This window comes from Alligator sinensis, unplaced genomic scaffold (assembly GCF_000455745.1).
Source record: "Alligator sinensis unplaced genomic scaffold, ASM45574v1 scaffold266_1, whole genome shotgun sequence".
NCBI classification, from domain to species: Eukaryota; Metazoa; Chordata; order Crocodylia; family Alligatoridae; genus Alligator; species Alligator sinensis.
In genome coordinates, this window is record NW_005842362.1 from 1,041,876 (window position 1) to 1,060,067 (window position 18,192).

An 18,192-nucleotide genomic window follows, 5' to 3' on the forward strand; every position below is an offset into this window, starting at 1 on the left:
GGGGCCCGTCCAGCCGGGGTCGAGGGTGGGTGGGTGCGTGCGTGGGACCTGCTGCAAACTTGTTGCTGGCCGGGCTGTCCCGGGGCCTGCCCCATCCCGCCCTGCCCTGCCCTGCCCAGCCCTGCTGCCCCCAGCCCCGGGAGCATCCTCCCCACGGGCCGGGCGGCCGCCGTGGCGCTCTCGCCTCTGCCCCCGTCCCTGGCGGAGCAGGGTCCCTCGGGACCACAGGCCTAGGCCGGCCTTTCCCGTCTTCCTGCGGACCAGCTGCCGGCTCCTCCCAGCCCCGGTCCCCAGGGGCGCCCCGCCTGTCTTCTGTCCCCGCCACAGCCTCCTGTTGGGGTCTTGGCTGCACTTCTCCTCGCACCTTTTTGTTATGCCCTCCTGGTCAGCCTCCTCCTGCCTCTGGCCATCTTCCAGCCCGGGAAGGAGGCTCTGGCAAGGGGGGGCTGTCTTCCTGTCACTCGTCTCAGATCCGGGCAGAGTTTTGCAGGCCCCCTGTGCTCAGCTGAGGGGCAGTTGGCTCTGGGATGCGCTCTGCTCCGGGTCCCCTTGCGGATCTCTTGCTATTCACCCGTGACTTTGCGCCCCTTTCTGTTTTCTTTTGATTTGTCCCAAGAAATCAGTGGATGTGTCCCCAGGGTCCTCCCTTCTTAAAGGAGGCTTTCAGTATTTCATGATGGGCCTAAGCCCATGACTTTATGGCACATCAAATAGGACTGTTTCCCTCCAGGCTGGCTCTGTGGAGGGCCAGTCCACTGTGCTCCATTGGGAACCCCTTGCAGCGCTGGGTCTGAACCTTTGGCTCTCACACCCCCTGTTGTGCTTTATTTTTGTCCCATGAAATGAGTTGTTACTTTGTCAGTGGCCCACCTGGGTAAGGGAAGCTTATCGGCCCACAATCCCTTGAAAGTCACAGATGGGCTTGTCTCCCTGAGGGGACCCGGGGGAACTAGATGGTTCCCAGTGGTGGCAGGTAACAGAACAAGGAGCAGTGTTCAGTGAGGGAAGTTTAGTTTTTCCTCGGATCTAACCTTTCTCACAGGGGGGTAGTAAAGCACTGGAACAGGTTACCCAGAAAGGTTGTAGCTTCTCCATCCTTCGAGGTTTTTAAGACCCATAGTCTTGGCTGGGATGAGATAGCTGGGGCTGGTCCTGCTGTAAGCAGGGAGTTGGACTAAATGACCTGCTGAGGTCCCTTCCAACCTTCATTTTCTATGATTCTTTGACTTACTGGATTTCTTTGGCATGACATGGACTATTATGCTCCAGAGCTCACGGCCCCCAAAAAAGGACCCGGTTCTTTTGGCATAGTGACATTCCACCAGCAAGAATCTGCCATCATCTTTGCCCTGGGGTTTGCAAGAGTGAGGCAGCATTCTCAAGTACTCTACAAAATTGTATTTGGTATCGGGGGGGGTGCAAGTGCCTCTGACCCATTTCTATCTGATAGAAGAAAAAATGTCCACATTGTTGTATAGGCAGACAAGGTTCCTTGGGTGAATTTGATATCTTTTATTAGACCAACCCAAATAGTTGGAGAATAGTTATTAAGCAATTTTTCAAGTTCAAAAACCCTTCGTCAGGCTAAGGAAGTTTCAGCAGTTCTCTTCCTGGAAGAGCACACACCAACTGCTGAAACTTCCTTAGCCTGACGAAGGGTTTTTGAACTCGAAAGCTTGCTTAATAACTATTCTCCAACTATTTGGGTTGGTCTAATAAAAGATATCAAATTCACCCAAGAAACCTTGTCTGCCTATGTCCTTAGACTAACACGGCTACAACCTACACCCCTGCACATTGTTATATATAATTATATTGCAAAAATGCCTTTCATTAACTGCAGTGAAGACCAGAACAAGTTCATTAAAATCTATCTTGCTACAGAGGTTTTCTCAAACACAGTCCTTGATTAATTTAAGGTTTCTATAAAGGAGTACTTCAAATTTTTAGCTTCCCTCAGCATCTTGCCTTCTGCTAAAAGCTTCTTGCCACAAATAAGCTTCATGGGTATCATTTTTGCACTAAACAAAAAGGCTGATTCATTATGAAACAGATGGCATCATGTTTTGGTCCATCTAATTGAAAGTTATTACTGTTGTTGTTGCTACCTCGCTCTTACATGATGTTTTTCAAACCTAGTTCTCAAAGTGCTTCACCAGGGCTGTAAATATAACTCTGACATTAAGTTATCTTAATACACTAGACAGCTTTAGATGGAGTCTCACCTCTTGTTCAGATTCTTGAACTAGGCAAATTCTGCATGCAGGGTGGTCACTTTTTTCTACTGATGAATCATGGTGCTATTAAGACTGTGCTTTATAAAAAATGTAATGCTGTGTTTCCCCCCACCCCCTTCCTTTGTACAGTGTTAATGTGTCGAGGGAAAGCTACACAAGACTTTAAAGGTCCAGACTGTCGCTTCGTAAATTTAAAAAAAGGAGAAACAGTATACGTATACTACAAATTAATAAGAAAATCAATTGAACTTTGGGCCGGAAGTGTAAGTACTTCACAGTATGTATTTTATTCTGGTTTATTGACTTTTTAGCACTGTCTGCTTCAGTAATATCTTTTTCTATTGCCTCTTCTTTAAAACATAAAACATCTTTTAGTTTTTTTCTGTAGAAAGATAATGGATGCAGCTTTCACTTGAGGCTAGTTTAAAAAATCATATTTATACTTAAAGAATACTGCTGGGTTAGATTTGTACTATAAATAATGTCCAAAATTCATTCAGTTTAAAAAAAACAAAAAAAACAAAAAAACAAACAAAAAAAGCTTTTCTTATTAAAGAAAGATAAATTTTCCACTGTTTTTTTATGTTCCTCTGTAATTTCTGGGTGACAAAAATTGCACCATTGCGATAATATATGTGAACCCCAAACTGACTAGTTAGAAACTAAGGGTGCCTGTAGATGTGCTGCGAGGCTGCTCTGATGCACTATAATTACAACATGTTGGAGCAGATTCGATCAATTGAGTGATGGAGGATCTTCAGTGGGACCATTTGCTGTAGTCATGCTTGCAGAATTAAACCCTTAAGTAAGGCTATCTTGTCCTTTAAAAAAGACAGTATAATGTGAAAGGCCATGTCAAAAGAAAGAGAAGATCTCTAAGTGAACCAATTATTACATAGACAAGTCCCATTGGCTTTAGCAGGAAGTTTTACTTGCAACAGGGCAGCAGATTTGAGACGTATAAAAGGAAGAGAGAAGACTTGTTAAAACATGAGGTCTCCTCTTGCAAGGTGAGAAGAGACCTCAGCTTTCACTGAAATTGTTTACAGTTGAGGACATCCAGCATCTCACAGGGTTAGGCCCTTCACATCCTTGTTTATCCTCGTTCGTTATGTATGAAATATTCTCCTTAGTGTCCCTTTCTCTATTTGACCCCCCGAAGACTGATGTTGCTTTTTCAACAAGTCTCTGTACCTCTGTGATCTGGACTGGCCTTTTTCAAAGCCACACCAGTTGGCAAAGCCACACCAGGGTATTGTGTGACTGCCTTTTTCTAAAGTGTGCACATAGGGTAGGGATAGGCAGTCTCACAGCAGTAGCTGAATCCAATTAAAATAGCATAGAAGAAAGTCGAAAATTGTAGCATGTGGTGAAAGAAGCAGAATTTATAATTGTATCATGCTGGCAATTCCCTTCTGACATGTACTGTACCATAAATAACCTGCATAATTAGATGGCACTGGTTTCCAAGGCTGCCAGCTTTTCATGAAAGCAAAATAATAACAAACAGGTTCAGACCTACAATATCTGCTAGCAAGGGGTGCAGAATCAGACCCACAGTCTTTAAGCAGAAAAGAAATAGCTTGACTTAAACATGTAATTTGACCACTTTCATTTAAGCAACATTAATGTGGCAATTTAAAGCGATACTGCTGTGTTTAAGAAAATGTATGTTGGGGGTGGGGGGAGTAGGGGACAGACTCGAAGCAAAAGTCTGTTTGCATTAGAAATTACATTTTTTAAATTCAGGCGTAACTTTCTTCTTACTGAATGTTTTTCTGAAGTATTTCTGAAGTACTGAAGTATTTCTTTGGATAGAGAAAACATATTAATATGTTTTTGATTTTGTGCTGTTGGTATCCAATCAGTTCTATGCTCACCTTCTCTTGCTCTGATAAAACAATGCTTCAAGAACTGGTGGCAGACAAGTCCGAGGAATGCTTAAATACATTTTAAAATAACTGTTAATTACTGTACGTAAATATTATAGGATTTTCCTTTTTGTGTGCTTTTTAAAGCCCTCTTTTTTAAAAAATTGGGACAAATCTTATTTGTGTTAAATGGTACCTAGTGGGACCTTTAAAACCAAGAATCAACTGCAGGGAGACTGTATTTGTCTATCATTGAAGAAGTAAGGCTGATCAAATTGTAGCCTGTAGTTCATAGTCTGAAATGTATTGCTACAACTTCCTACCATAAAATTACTAGTTTTGTGGACTCTTGTGACCGTTTGTGTGTGTGTGGAAGGGTGGGGGGGAGGGGGCAGCTGTTTTTGAGGAATTACTCAATATTTCCAAGAATCACCCATGGTAATACTTTTGGTTCACCAAAGGAAACTGAATTTGAGTCTGAATTATGGCTGAACTGGGTTTGGTCCTAGCAAACATTGTAAATACTTACCTGCAGGATTAGGCATATATGCCCACACAGGATCAGGGCCATAAATGCTGGTTCATATAGATTGGTGAATCGAAGGATTTTTTACCTTAATTTTGGCTTCCTTTGCTCATCAAGTGCATCCAACTCGACTCAGGCAAGCAGGTAAGCTTGAGTGTTGAGTTTTGACGTGTGTGTGTGTGTGTGTGTGTGTGTTTGCAAGAAAAGAACCTTTGTCTTGCAAATCTTGACCCCAGTCATGTATGCCTCTATACGCACAGTTCCCAGTAAAGTTGTTGGGAATTCTGCATACAGAGAGTTTGCAGGTTCCAGACAGTTATATGTATGACAGAAGCAGCTTACATTCAATGATAGATCATGTTTACTTTCCATCAAAGCTAATACAAACCCCACTAATCCCACCAAGCAAGATGTTGAAGTGGTGAGGATATTTTTAAAAGAGGGCTGAAGACTAATTCTTTATCGATCCTATAGAAATTCAAGGAACCTATTTCTGCAAGGCACAAAGAGATGATGCCTATGTTACACTTTTGCTTTCTAACCATTTCATAAGTACATACATACATAACTTCCTCCTCAAATATTCCTTTCAAATAGTAGGTCCCACCAAAATCAACAATTTATGTATGTTTATAACAGGCCTACTTCTGAGCAGCTACAAATGACTATCACTTTTTACCAAATATTTTAACAAGATTTCCTTTTTCTACCCCACAGACATACAAATTACCTCATGGTAAAGGATTGAATACTAGTTAGTTTTGCCAGAGACATTCCCTATTTCCAATCCCAAAAAGACCCTACTTCACCTTTTTCTTAAACCATTGTTGAGGCTTGGAGTGCTTTAAAATTGAGAGAGACAAGGTTTCTGAAAGATCCATAGAGTTTAGGAACTGTCTTTAACATGGTTTCTAAATTATCTGAATGGTTTCAGTTGTCCGTAAGTATTGTCACAAACCCTGCATACAAGGGAAGAGCAAATTAACCCTTTTTTGTACTCTTGTAGTCCTTATCCAGCCTCCCCCCATAATTATTTCTGATAATTTGTGTGATTTTTTTTTTTCCTGTAATCAAATAGTAAGGGAAACCTGCTGCTCATTCTCCTTCTATAGATAGATATAGATAGATTTATATCTATATCTATCTCTCTATATCCTTGCTGCCTTCATTGTGGTGTCTAGTATGTATTGTGAGGTAGTGGCTTTTTGGGATTATTAAACTGCCGGTAGTGTTTTATGAATCTTTGAGTAGATGTTGCTATCATAGGTAGAGACTACTAGGACACCCAACTCAAATACCTACAGACTTTTATCATCCTGGCTACTTGTCTTCTCTACATACATAATAGACAGTGTGTTTAAACTCATGTCTCATTTGCAGATCAGTTCAGCTGCCAGACGCCATCTCCAAAAGGGGCTGCAGGATGTATTTTTTCTTCCTTTCTCCCTCTCTGCCATTCTCCTTTGTTTTTTGTACTTCATTTGCTCTTGAACAGAATTAAGAGCATGTCCTTTGCATGCATGGCATTGTCTGAATAAGATTTTTTTTTTGTCACAGACCAACAGGTTGCAAATGGGTCATGGTAGCACATGTTGTATGGTTTGTGACTGAGATAATAAAGGAGGCTGAAATTTTGACGTCTAATTTTGACCATCATTAAGATTACTGTGTTTGCCTGAAACCAAGACAACTCAAGTTAGGACACTCTCCTCCCCCCACCCCTCCAACTGCACACCAATTAGAGTCTATACATGGAAACTTTATAGATTTATTATAATTTTCCACGTATAGAATCTAATTATTGGAGGATCATCTTAAATTTGTCCTTCACTCTTGTAGCAGGGAAAACAGTAGCATGGGGGCAGGTAGTAAGGGGGTACACTTAACTTGACTCCCCTGCTGCTTGCTCCGAGTTGGGCCTGGAGTCAGAGCTGCAGCAACTACAGCCCCTCTCTCCACCCCTGACTGCTTTTACTCAAATCCAAAACAAGGTTGTTGTTTTTTTACCCCCATGTTAAATGAGGGGGAGGCTTGTCTTAGGTTTGAGTAAATACAATAGGGCATAAGGAGGATACTTTGAAGCTTTATCTTTTGAGTTGGAAAGGAAAAGTAGTTGGTGGAGAAGATGTACTTGGAATAATACTATGGTGAAAAAAAGGGGAAAAAAACTCTTTAGAACTGGCCTGTGCTGATTGGATCCTTCCAATAATTTGTCTTAACCTCTGTCTAAACTGTAACCTATGGGACTTTTATAATATGGTAGCGATTACTTTTTTCCTATATTATGTACAAAAAAAAATTGATACATATTATATAAACATGCCTTTTGATGTAGCTTGTTTCCAATGCTATTTAATTTAGGATTAATCCAGGAAATTATTTATCTTTTCGTTGTTTCTTCCACACATGCAAATTCCATCCCTGGATCAGATTCTGATCTCATTCATGCTGCTATAAATCTAGAGAACTCCAGTGGAGTAAACTCACTGGAGCAGCTGGTATAGCTCACTGGAGTAATTTAGGAGCTATACCAGCGCAACTGAGATCAGAATCTAGCTCATCTGATTACTTTGCTAGAAGAGGGAGGTGGTTGCCTCATCTTTGTTGGAAGAAACAGTGTTCCTTTTTAATGTGTTCCTTAATGTAATGGTTTTCACAAAAAAAAAAAACCTCTTAAGAAACCTGACAGTTACCTTCTTGATCTCACTATAAAAACATTGAAATGGAAAACAAAGCATGCTCATTTCCTAGCATATGTTGGTGATCTCTAGGGACTCTGTACCTTTAATGGTGAGTCCACCAGTTCCTAATTGCTTTGGATATCTAATCTTTGTAGCAATACTATGCTATTAATATTGGCTTCTGAACAGCAGTTGTCAGAGCTGCCAAGTGAAAGTATTATTGTGTGGATCTTTAACTAGCAATTGATAAGAGAGATTATTGTCTCCCAATGTTTGCTTTTGATCTGCTCTTCACCTTACTTTTTAATAACCATTTGCAGCTGTTGCTTATGTAGAAACAGTCATCACTGAAGAACAAGAATGTTTGCAAAGGAGTGCATATTTTACACCCTAATATTTAGGTCTATAATTACAGTGTTAAGTGGCTACAGTTCAGAAACATTAATTAGTTCAGGTGCAATTTTGTATTCTTCTAAAAGCTGGTTTTAAATAATTTTCAAAATATGAAGTAAGAGTTATAATTTTAGAATATTATCTTTTTTTCAAGGAGGTAGGCGTTACCATGTACACATTTTAGGAGAGTGTGTGGTGTAGTTAAAACTATGAGTTAAAGATTGGAGCAAGCATGAACCAGGATTCCCCATGTAATTCCCAGTGGTCCTCCTCATTTGTTATGAGGCCTCATTCCTAAGAAAGCCTGTTTTTAAAATGGGGATAATACTTCTTCCCTACTTCACACTTCTTCCCTACTTCACAGTGGTCTTCTAAGACTTAACTAATGTCTGAAGTTCAAAGTAATAAAATTATTTCCCTCCAGTTTGTTGTGATAACTTAAGCTTTAGGTCTAGATGTGTGTGATGTATTTTTAACTACCAATTATAATTTAAGGAAAAATTAAATCTATAGAAACAACTTTTTTCCTTGTGTGACTTCAGAAACTTTTTTACATTGATGGGTATATTTTTTCCCTTTGCAGGTTGGCAGTGATTTTGGATATTTTCCAAAGGATTTACTTGAAATAAAACATCATTATACCGATTATGAGCTTGAATTACCAACAGATGTAAGTTGTTGTTTTAGGGTTGCTTAGACTCAGTCCTAAACATTCAGTGGACTCAATGAAAGAGAGAATTGGGATCTCAATAAGTGTAGAGGAAAGACCATAATTACTTTTCAGCCAGTGAACTAATATTGCATATATGGATAATTTGATTGTTAGATTTTCCACCCCCCCAGCATTTTTTTTTAAATTCTGACAAAAACTTACTAAATAACTTGACACGGTGTTCTTTGCAGCACAGAAGAAACATGACCAGCGTGGTTGTGTGCGGGCCATTTCATTATACACTCTGCTGTTTCCCAGAACTTTTGGAATTCAGTGATTGATTTAAGAAACATGCAACCCATTTTGTTTGGTTTAAGCTATTAGCATTACAGATGACCCTACAAGACTTATCTGCTTAGGCAGTGCCATTGTAGTTGCTTGACTAAGTATGTAAGGAATAATTGTGTGTGTAAATTGTAGGACTAGACTGTATTTTGGTCCATTTATGTTATAGTGGAACAAACTGTGTGAAATAATTAAAATAGTTTGGATTACTATATATTTACAGTAATGCCTGCTATGTGCTAGGTACTTCCTCAACACTGAGAAAGGACACTGAGACAGTCCCTGCTCCAGGGACTAGGTAGACAGAGGTTAGGGAAGTGAGCACTTACTGTAATTAAGGTAATTACCATCTCTAAAAATTAATAAAGAATTCACCATTGCCACTTCTGTGGTTCAATATTGCAGTAATGTCCATTTCAAAGACAAGTGATAAATAATGCAAATCAACTCTGCCACCAGCTCTCTAGCTGTTCCTCACTACCTGGGACTTTCAAACAGTGGGTTAAACTACATGTTCCTTACTTAGGTTTCAGTTGGTCCTTGGCCAGGCAAAACTCCAAATGATTTCAGTGAGAGGGCTTCAAAATTTAGTCCCAAATGAACAGAAATGTAGCTATAAATACAATGGTATAGAACAGTGTTGCTCGACCTTTTGACCCTATGGGCCAAATGAGTGGTGTGGGACTGGTCTACAGGTCATATTGGATCCTGGGCCTCAGGATTGGGCCCACACACTCGGCTCCAGACTGTGCTGTCTCCACCCAACCCTGCATGCTGGGATCAGGGCCACAAAACTCAGCACTGCTTTAATGCAGTCTTGTGTACAGGAATTGAAGCCCTGGGACCCTGTGCTGCTTCCACCTGGCCTGGTACACTGGGATTGGGCTCTGTACCACCCTTCATACCAGATCTAGTGTGCAGGACCATGGCCCATAGATGTCCTTGTGGACTGTGGGGAGCACCACAGACTGGCTGGCAAGGTGCTGGGGTTTGGTGTAGAAAATTCAAACTATTTTCTTTATCGTTACTGGAGAGGAAGTAACAATGATTAACAGTTTTGCTGTTGTTGAATGAGATTTTTTTTCTCTTCCAGGAAACAGATTTTGTTTGTTTTCATGGAGGAAAAGATGATTTTGATAATTATAATGTGGATGAGCTTTTAAAATTATCAGAGGAAACTATAGCAAATGGAGGGCAATCTGATTTGAATGCTGCAGGGAAAGACGTTTTTGAACAAATCACAAGGGAGGAAGAGACAGAAGAGGTTGATACTGAGACTGATGTTTTTGAATTAAGTACAGAAGAAATGAAGGAAAGAGAAGAAGAAGACAGCTCACTTTCTAAAAAGACTGAAAATGTGGAGAGAGACCTCATATCCCAGGGAGATACCCTCATTGTAAACGGTAATGAAGAAAATTCTCAGGGAGACCAAATGTCACATGAGCATTTGAAAGGAATATTACAAGAACAATTAGAAGGGCTTGAAAGTGAAAATACCAAAAACTCGAGTATTCCTCAGGATGAAGCCAAACAATCAGAAAAGGAGAGTGAAGAAATTGATGCTTATGCACTTTTAAACAGAGAGCTATCTATGAATTTGAAAACCAAATTTGGTTCAACTGCAGATGCTCTTGTGTCTGATGATGAGATAACCAGTCTTGTTACATCACTGGAAGATGATTTTAATGAAGACACTCAAGATACAGAAAACCTGGAAGACCATAAGGATCATTCTGAAGAAATCCCCTTGCTGTCATTTGTAGAAGAGGAAGAAGCTAATTCTCTACTCGATTCAGAAGCAGAAGTACGTTTAGTCGATAAAAATGCTGACTTTAAGTCAGAAGAAGTTGAACCTGATGAAGCCCCTGAGGATGCCACAGAATTAATTAACGAAAGAGATTATGGAAAAAAAGATGATTCAGATTTATTAACATCTGTTGAGGACACCATCTATTCAATTGTCACTGGGAATGAAAAAAGAAATGATGATACTGATGTCAACAAGTCTGATACAGCAGAAGAAAAGGAAGAAGAGGATGAGGTGATTCATATTAGTAAGGAGAAAAAACAAGCAGTAAAATCCAAGCTCAGGGACCTAACTGAAGAAGATCTTATAGAAAAGGAAGGGCACCCCGTAGATGACCTAGACCTAAAGGAAAAGACAAACAAAAGTAAACAGTATGAGGAATTTTCCCTTGATGGTGGATCTGAAGAACTGCAGAACACATCTGAGAATGGTCCTAGCCAGGAAGTTGACCTGGAGTCTAAACAACCAACTGAAAAAAAGCAAAATGTTCTAAAGCTACCCCTTAGTGAAAGCAAAGAGGATCCTGAGGAAACGACTCTTCATAAAATAATGAAAGAGACAGAGAAGCCCAGGGAGATTTTGGAGGACAGTTTGGAAAATGAAACAAAGCACAAAACATTATGGAAAAATATGAAGGACAGAAAAGTAGCTGTGGGTCAAGAATCTGTAAATGTTCTACACAAACCCCTGGAAGAGCTACAAAATGTATCCCAAAGTGACCTGGGGAATACTGATCTCTTGGATGGCAAAGAACAGGAAATTTCGCTTACACAGGCACAAGTAGTTCAGAAGGATGAAAAGGATTTAGAACAAGTGAGGGTGCCTGAGACAGAAACACATGTTTTCAGAGAGGAAGAAGTTGCAATTCCAAGGGAAAAGGTGAAAAAAATTCCCACAGAGAAGAAAGACCTGAGTAATCAGCGTGAGAGAGAAGCAGCTGTCAAGCAAGCTAGGCAACAGGAAAATGAGACCAGGTATACAGAAGAAGGTGTAGAACAAGAGCTTTCTCGAAATGCTGACCAGACAGTAGCAGACAAAACCACTGGTGAAAGTCCTGCTGACGATCAATCCACAAACACTGAACAGGAGGTGAACGCAGATAGTTCTAATCAACAAGACGCTGCTGACAGTGAGGATCAAAACCTGGACAAAGCTTTTGGTACAGACCTAACCAGAGAAACAACGTTAAAACCAGAACTTGAGTCTGAAGAGCTAGAAGTTGAAGAAGACTATGACCCAAAACAAATGGAGGAAGAGCTGTTAGAAGATGAAAATGCTGCAAGTGCAAAACTGTCAAAAGAGAGATTTGCAAGTGGACATGGTAGTAAATTAAACATGAAAAGACCAAACCCAGAGTTGGAAATTCCAACTGAAGCTATTTCAGGAACTGTTAATCCTATTCATGAAACTGATGAAATAGGAGAGGAAGTAAACATAACATCTGAGCAGGCTGGAAAAAAGAGCAGCATGCAGGATGTGAGCGAGATTAAGAATGAAGAACTTGACATACAAATCAAAAAAGCTTCTCAACTGAATGACATGGAAGATGACAAAGATGATGATAAAGAAGTCCCTGTAACATTAGAATCATCTGAAGTGGAAAATGAGGATGGAATAACTTTGTCAGATGATGCTGGTTCTCCTGAAATGGTGGACTCTAAAGATGTCTTTAATCAAAGAGAAGATCTTCTCCGACAGGACCACTTATGGAAGAATGTGAAAGATGTGGAGAACTTAACTGATCAGGAAACAAGTGATCACCAACAGTCTTCATACCTCCATGGGCCTGCTGATATCTCAGGAACCACAAATGAAGTTATGAAGCCAGAATATAGAGACTCTGTGAAGCAGCTTATGATAATGAAAGAATTCTTTGATGAAAAGCGTGTGGCACGTCTAAAAAAATATCTTGGGCCCCAGCACATTGTCAGGGTAGAAGCAATGTTTCATGACATGAAATTGGAGCTGGAGCTTGCTCAGAAGGGTAATAATAATCATGAGACTATTGAAAAGACTTTGGACCAGATCCTTGAGTCTTCTGAGTCTAGCATTATGGATGTTGTGGAAAACGTTTTGGATTCAAGGGTGACAGAAAACAAAGAGGAGGTGGTGAAAGAAATGGATCTGTATGACGAAGAAACTGCAGTGATGGATGATATTCAGGAATTAATATATTCCTTAAGGCACAAATATTCAGCTGTTTTTGACAGTGCTCCCCTTGCATCCACTGCAGATCATGGAATGGATTCTAGGCTGCGTGTTGCAGGTAGGATTTTAAAAAGTCTGGATGACAGTTGCTTCGGGAGACACTGTTTTCTTTTGTCACCATATAAAGAGAGAAACAATGAACACAATAGATGCTAACAAATACACCAATTAAAATTCTACCCCAAGCAGAGTTTTTATAAGATGAGAGGAGACGGTAGAAAGAAACTCCATGAAGTCCAATAGGGACTTCACTATTTCTAATCCAATAGTACCCAGTTCCTTTGTTGCCAGGTAGTTTGCAATCTGCTTAATTAGCAGAAGGTTGCTGTAAAAAAGGATGAGACGCTTAGCTATTTACGGCGTCTACTTTTCCATTCAGCTGGAGCTCATTGGCAGTCCCAGCTGTCTCTGTGGCAATTCACAAACCTTCAGTGAATATTTGGCAGCCTGTAGTATCCACTGAAACACTAATGGTTCCACAGTAGCCATGCAAAACTAGTACTTGATTTTCTGATATCTGCAGTGTTTTGTATAAAAGACCATGCACTGAAATGATCTATGTAACCATCCAAAGTCCTTATTGGAGTATTCTCTACACTCACAATACAGAATGAACAAGCAGAGGAAATTCAGAGCAAGCCAAGCTTGGCAAGGGAGAAGAGATTTCACATTACTTAATGTAATGTAATGTAATGTACTTAATTACTGTAGCAAAGACGGCCAAATGCTATGGTAAGTGACAATATAGAATGCTAGGGTATATGTTACTGTACAGCAGTGTTGTCAAAGAGACAGCCTGCAGGCTGGGTCTGGCCTATGGAGTCCTGTTGTCTGGTCCATGATGTTGCCTATGGGTCTCACTTATGCCCAAAGGCCTCATGTGGTGTGCACTAAACTGGCCCTGCACACTGCGTGCAATGCGGAGCCAGTTTGGCACACACATTGCCCATGGCACATAGCTCCAGTCCAAGACACCCACTCTATGTGGCACTCATGCCTTACGGCCCCACAAACTGAATCCAATGTGCAGGACTGCTCTGCGGGCCTGATCCAGCCCACAGGTTCATCCCAGGCTACTATCTGGCCCGTGAGGCCTGGTGAGTTTGACAGCCCTGCTGTACAGAAACAAATGGTTAGCCATTTATTTTCTGTTTAATTCCTGTTACTGAGATAAAAAAAATTAGTGTTTTCATCTGGCCTGTGAGGGTATCTTGAATTATTTCCATTCTCCATACAGATATTTAGTTGGATGTCACTGGAATTTGACTAAAAATATGCTGGGATTAAAATAAAATAGTAGTCTGGCACGACACATTTTATGTAAGAAAGCTTTGTCAATCACAGTATTTCATTATCTTTCACTAGACAAAGCTGCCATAAAGAAATAAGTGCCAAATCAATCTTACATTCATATTTTTTCTGTCTATTGTAGATACTGCAAAAGAAATTCAGTATGACAGACACCCGACAGGAAGCCCAAATATGGCTGAAGAGAGTGATCAGACATTTCCACAACTTGAGGATAGGAGGCCACTCCAGTCCCCTGAAGGGGAGGAGGAAACTCTTAAACCAGGGAATCCTGAGCATGATATAAATATTGTCAAACAGGCCAGCATCTTGGAAAAAAGAGAAGTCCATCGAAGTGAGAAAGGAAAGCAATTGACAGATGCGTCCTTTGGGTCCAGTTCTTTGGGGCAAAGTGACACAGAAGATTTTACTGCAGGTAAATTTTCTGAACTAGCTTTAATGTTTTATGCCTAGCAAATCCTGCCTTAATCTTTTCAGTACTCCCAAAAGAAGTGTATATTTTAACAACTCTACAGTCCAGCTCTAAGTGAAGTAACGGAAAGATCAGTTTCCTGGCTGTATTTTGTGCACTCCAGAAATGGCAAAGAAAAAGTTTTCTAGTAATAGTTCTAACACACAATTATTTGCTGAACCTGATAGACTAGCAAAATCAGTTCCCTTACCTTGGGTATTTACATGACCTTGTTATCATAGCATCAGTGCATCTCATGGTCTTTAATGTATTTATATCTTTGTTTGATAGCTAGGGAATTGAGGGGTGGGGGGAGATAGAGAGAGAGAGAGAGGAGTTTGCCAAAGACAACACAGAAAAAATCTGCAGCAGGCGAGGGAATTGAATTAAGGTCTTCTGAATTTCAGTGAAGTACACTAATCACTGGACCATCTACCCCTTTCCCTCACTTCATTACACATGACAGAGGAGATGATCACCTTTATTTCCAGTTACTCGTTGTAAAGCATCTCCAACATGTGTCACCATGTTCTAAAATAATATAAAATATAAACAAGCTAACAAAGAAAGGGAAATATCTTAGAGAGTTGGTAACCCTTTTCACGGTGGCTTATATAGTGCTGAAAGCTTGATGCCTGAAAGTTTGTCCAACAACTCTTCCAGCTATTCAGTTGGTCTAATCAAAGGTATAAAAAAGTGCTTGCCTCCTAAACTAAGTAAATTTCACTGGGGGAGGGGATGTGGAGCTTCTCCATTTCTGGGCTCAGCCCAGGCTAGCAGGACCATGTGATAACTTGTCCAGTTATCATCAGACAAAATACCCACCTCTCCAATTCACCCTTGTTTGCAAGCCCAGCAGAGAGGCTAGGGATTGAATGCACATAGATCTCTCCTTTCATCCCCTAGTGGTGACTCCATGTTATAGCTGAATTGCAGTAGCCAAGCGTTATGTAACAAATGTACATTTTACTATAAAATAGATCAATAATTGTAGGGATAGTCAAATACTGCTTTCTAGTGCTGTTAGCATGAATTCCTGTTAATGCTGGAGTAGTAGTTTTCACCTGTATCTCTTGCCATGGCACTTATTCCACAATGGTACTATTGGCTGTCTTTATCTACTACTGTTGTTGCTCTGACTTAACAGTGATGAAGGAAACATGTCCAGCATAAAGGGAATGTAATGTTGGTTTAAAATCATATGTATCAATAATTATTTGAAATTCTATAAACTGGTGTAAGAACTTTGTTGATTGGGAGGCAAAGAGTCAGCAGCCCAAGATGGAGCAAAGTCTGAGTCAAAAAAGAGGATCAGTATGGAACTATTTTCCTATCTATATTAGCATTTGGGAGTTAATTGGAGTCAGCAATCAGGTCTGGGCTTCTGTGCACCCTGCTTCCAATTCTTCACTGTGTCTTTTCCTGTGAGGTCCAGTGAACAATAATGGTGCTCATGCACATGCTGTTTTATTACTACTTCAGAGTGACCGATAGAACAGGCACCAGCTTAAAACCAACTCAACATAAATCTCATCAATGAAAAGTTTAAAATGGATTTCCTAGCCAGGAAGCTATTAACACACAGTTTCTAAAGTTTGATGTAGGAGAGAGAACATTTCCCTAATGAAGACAGGGGCATAAAGAACAATGTCATGTAGGGATCTGAGGCAGATTACTAGTTCTGTTTCTTCACATCCTGCTGATGCAGTCTTATGTGCTGGCCTTATAAAAGGAATACTTTCAGCCCAGCAAGAATGCAAACTGAGAACATAAGAACTGCCATTTACTGGGTCAGACCATAGGTCCATCTTGCCCAGTCTCTTGTGTCATACCGTGTACTGTCCGGTGTACTCTGCTTGGTATTGACCCTTGGTGCAAACACTTTTAACCTATGACCTTTACTCTCATCCCTGCTTTGTCTTTTATTTGTCCCACAAGATCAGTTGACACGTATCCAGTAGCCCCCTCTATTAATGGGTGGGGAGGGGGGTCAGTTTACTGTTGCCTAAAGTCTGTCCCCCCAATATGTCTCAAAGGAAGAGAAAACTAGGTCTGACCAGGGTTTTTTGCTCCACTGTTCCTCTCTCACTTGCAGCCTCCAGCATTGAAGGCCTAGATAAAGGCAGAATGGAGTTTGATTAGGGCTGAGATTTAACGCTTGGTCTCACAACACTATGAACATTACTTTTAGAAAGGCATAATACTGTAGTTCAATGGCTCTCAACGTTTTTTGTACCAGGACCCATTTGTAAACATGAATTGCCAGTCCTGACCCAGTGCCCCTCATTCCTGACCTGCTGCCCCCAGCCCCACTGTGTGTGGGACATGGGGGTCCCGAAGCAGCCCTTGTAGACTGTAACTCTGTCAGCCTGCAAGGGAAAAGCCACAGTTTCCATGTTTTTTCTTCTTTAAAGGAGAATCTATTTTTAAAGGTTGTTCGTAACCCTTTCAATATATTCTTGCAACCCACGGGTGAGAAACGCTGATCTAGTCCAGTCCCCTGCTCAAAGCTAGACCATCTCCAACTATAGTATCCGAGCCAAGGCTTTGTCTACCCAGGTCTTAAAAACCTCTGAAACAGCTGGATTGATCATGAGAAGCATGCATCCTTTTCATTTTACTCACTGTAAAAAATATTCTAGAGTTATACGGTAGAGAAAGAAAAGAATAAATGGCATATTTGCATCCGAATGTTTAAAGCTAACATTTGACCCTGCCTTGTCCAGGTGTGAGGTCTTCTTTTAACAGAGCAAAGTGCACGTAAGCACTACTTAAGCTATACATGGAGCACAGACCTTAAGATACTGTATTAACTATTACAGTCATGGAATATACGAGATGTTTGAATGGGTTCTGTACCTGTCCCTTTCTTAAGGGAAAAGGTGGATGTGGATATTCATGTTTTCATAAGCCAATGACCTTATTATTACATTACAAATCTCAATGATGTAGAAAATAAAAAATGCCTTCTTTTAACTCAAGGTACAGTCCCTGGTGCAGAAGAGAAGCACCCTCCTTCTGAGACACAGCCTGCAGCACCCTCCCTCCTTGCCACCCTCAGCGGTGCGATTGTGGGGGCCACAGACAACGTGCGACCTGTCACGGAGACGGTAAGTGCCGCAGGTAGCAAAGGAATCATGGGGCAAAGGGCAGCTCAAAAAGAGAATTGAGTTCACAGTGGTGGACTTATGAGGGAGCTCCACCACGTGGACACTTGATAGTTAAAAATGGGGGTGGGGGGGTATTATTTCAGTGTTGGCAACTCTTATGATTTTTGGCCTGGTTCTTAAAGTTACGCTTTGGGAATGTGAAAAACTTAGCGTTCTTTTATATATATATATATATATATATATATGGAACCTATTCTATATATAGATATAATATCTCTATCAATAGAGATCTATATAGATATATAGAATGGGTTCTCTGTGTATATATGTATATGTGTATATAAAAATATAAAGAGCTACATTTTTCACATTCCCGAAGCATAGACTTTAAGAACAGTGCCAAAAATCATGAGAGTTCATGACACTTTTGTAAAAGATTGTTATTGTTGTTGCTGTTGGTACTACTCCTGCGTGTGCAGTGGGATGGTGCCCGCAGGCAGCAGGAGGAGCGCGCTCACGTTGAAAACCGCGCGGGTGGGGGGGCGGTGGGGATAGGGATAGCCGGCGCGGGGCGCGCATGCGTCCAAACGGTCGCGGGGGAGA

The 18,192-nt window shown here is 40.8% G+C and overlaps 1 protein-coding gene across 1 annotated transcript in view; it reads left to right on the top strand.

Annotated features, from left to right (window-relative positions):
- The first annotated feature begins 2,366 nt into the window (after positions 1 to 2,366).
- MIA3 (MIA SH3 domain ER export factor 3) overlaps positions 2,367 to 18,192 on the top strand; it is a 32,127-nt gene continuing 16,301 nt past the window's right edge. The window contains exons 1-5 of the mRNA XM_006029189.3: positions 2,367 to 2,500; positions 8,292 to 8,378; positions 9,799 to 12,778; positions 14,153 to 14,443; positions 17,462 to 17,589. Coding sequence (XP_006029251.2) covers positions 2,372 to 2,500; positions 8,292 to 8,378; positions 9,799 to 12,778; positions 14,153 to 14,443; positions 17,462 to 17,589 — 3,615 coding nt within the window. The 5' untranslated portion in view covers positions 2,367 to 2,371. The remainder of the gene's footprint in view (positions 2,501 to 8,291; positions 8,379 to 9,798; positions 12,779 to 14,152; positions 14,444 to 17,461; positions 17,590 to 18,192) is intronic.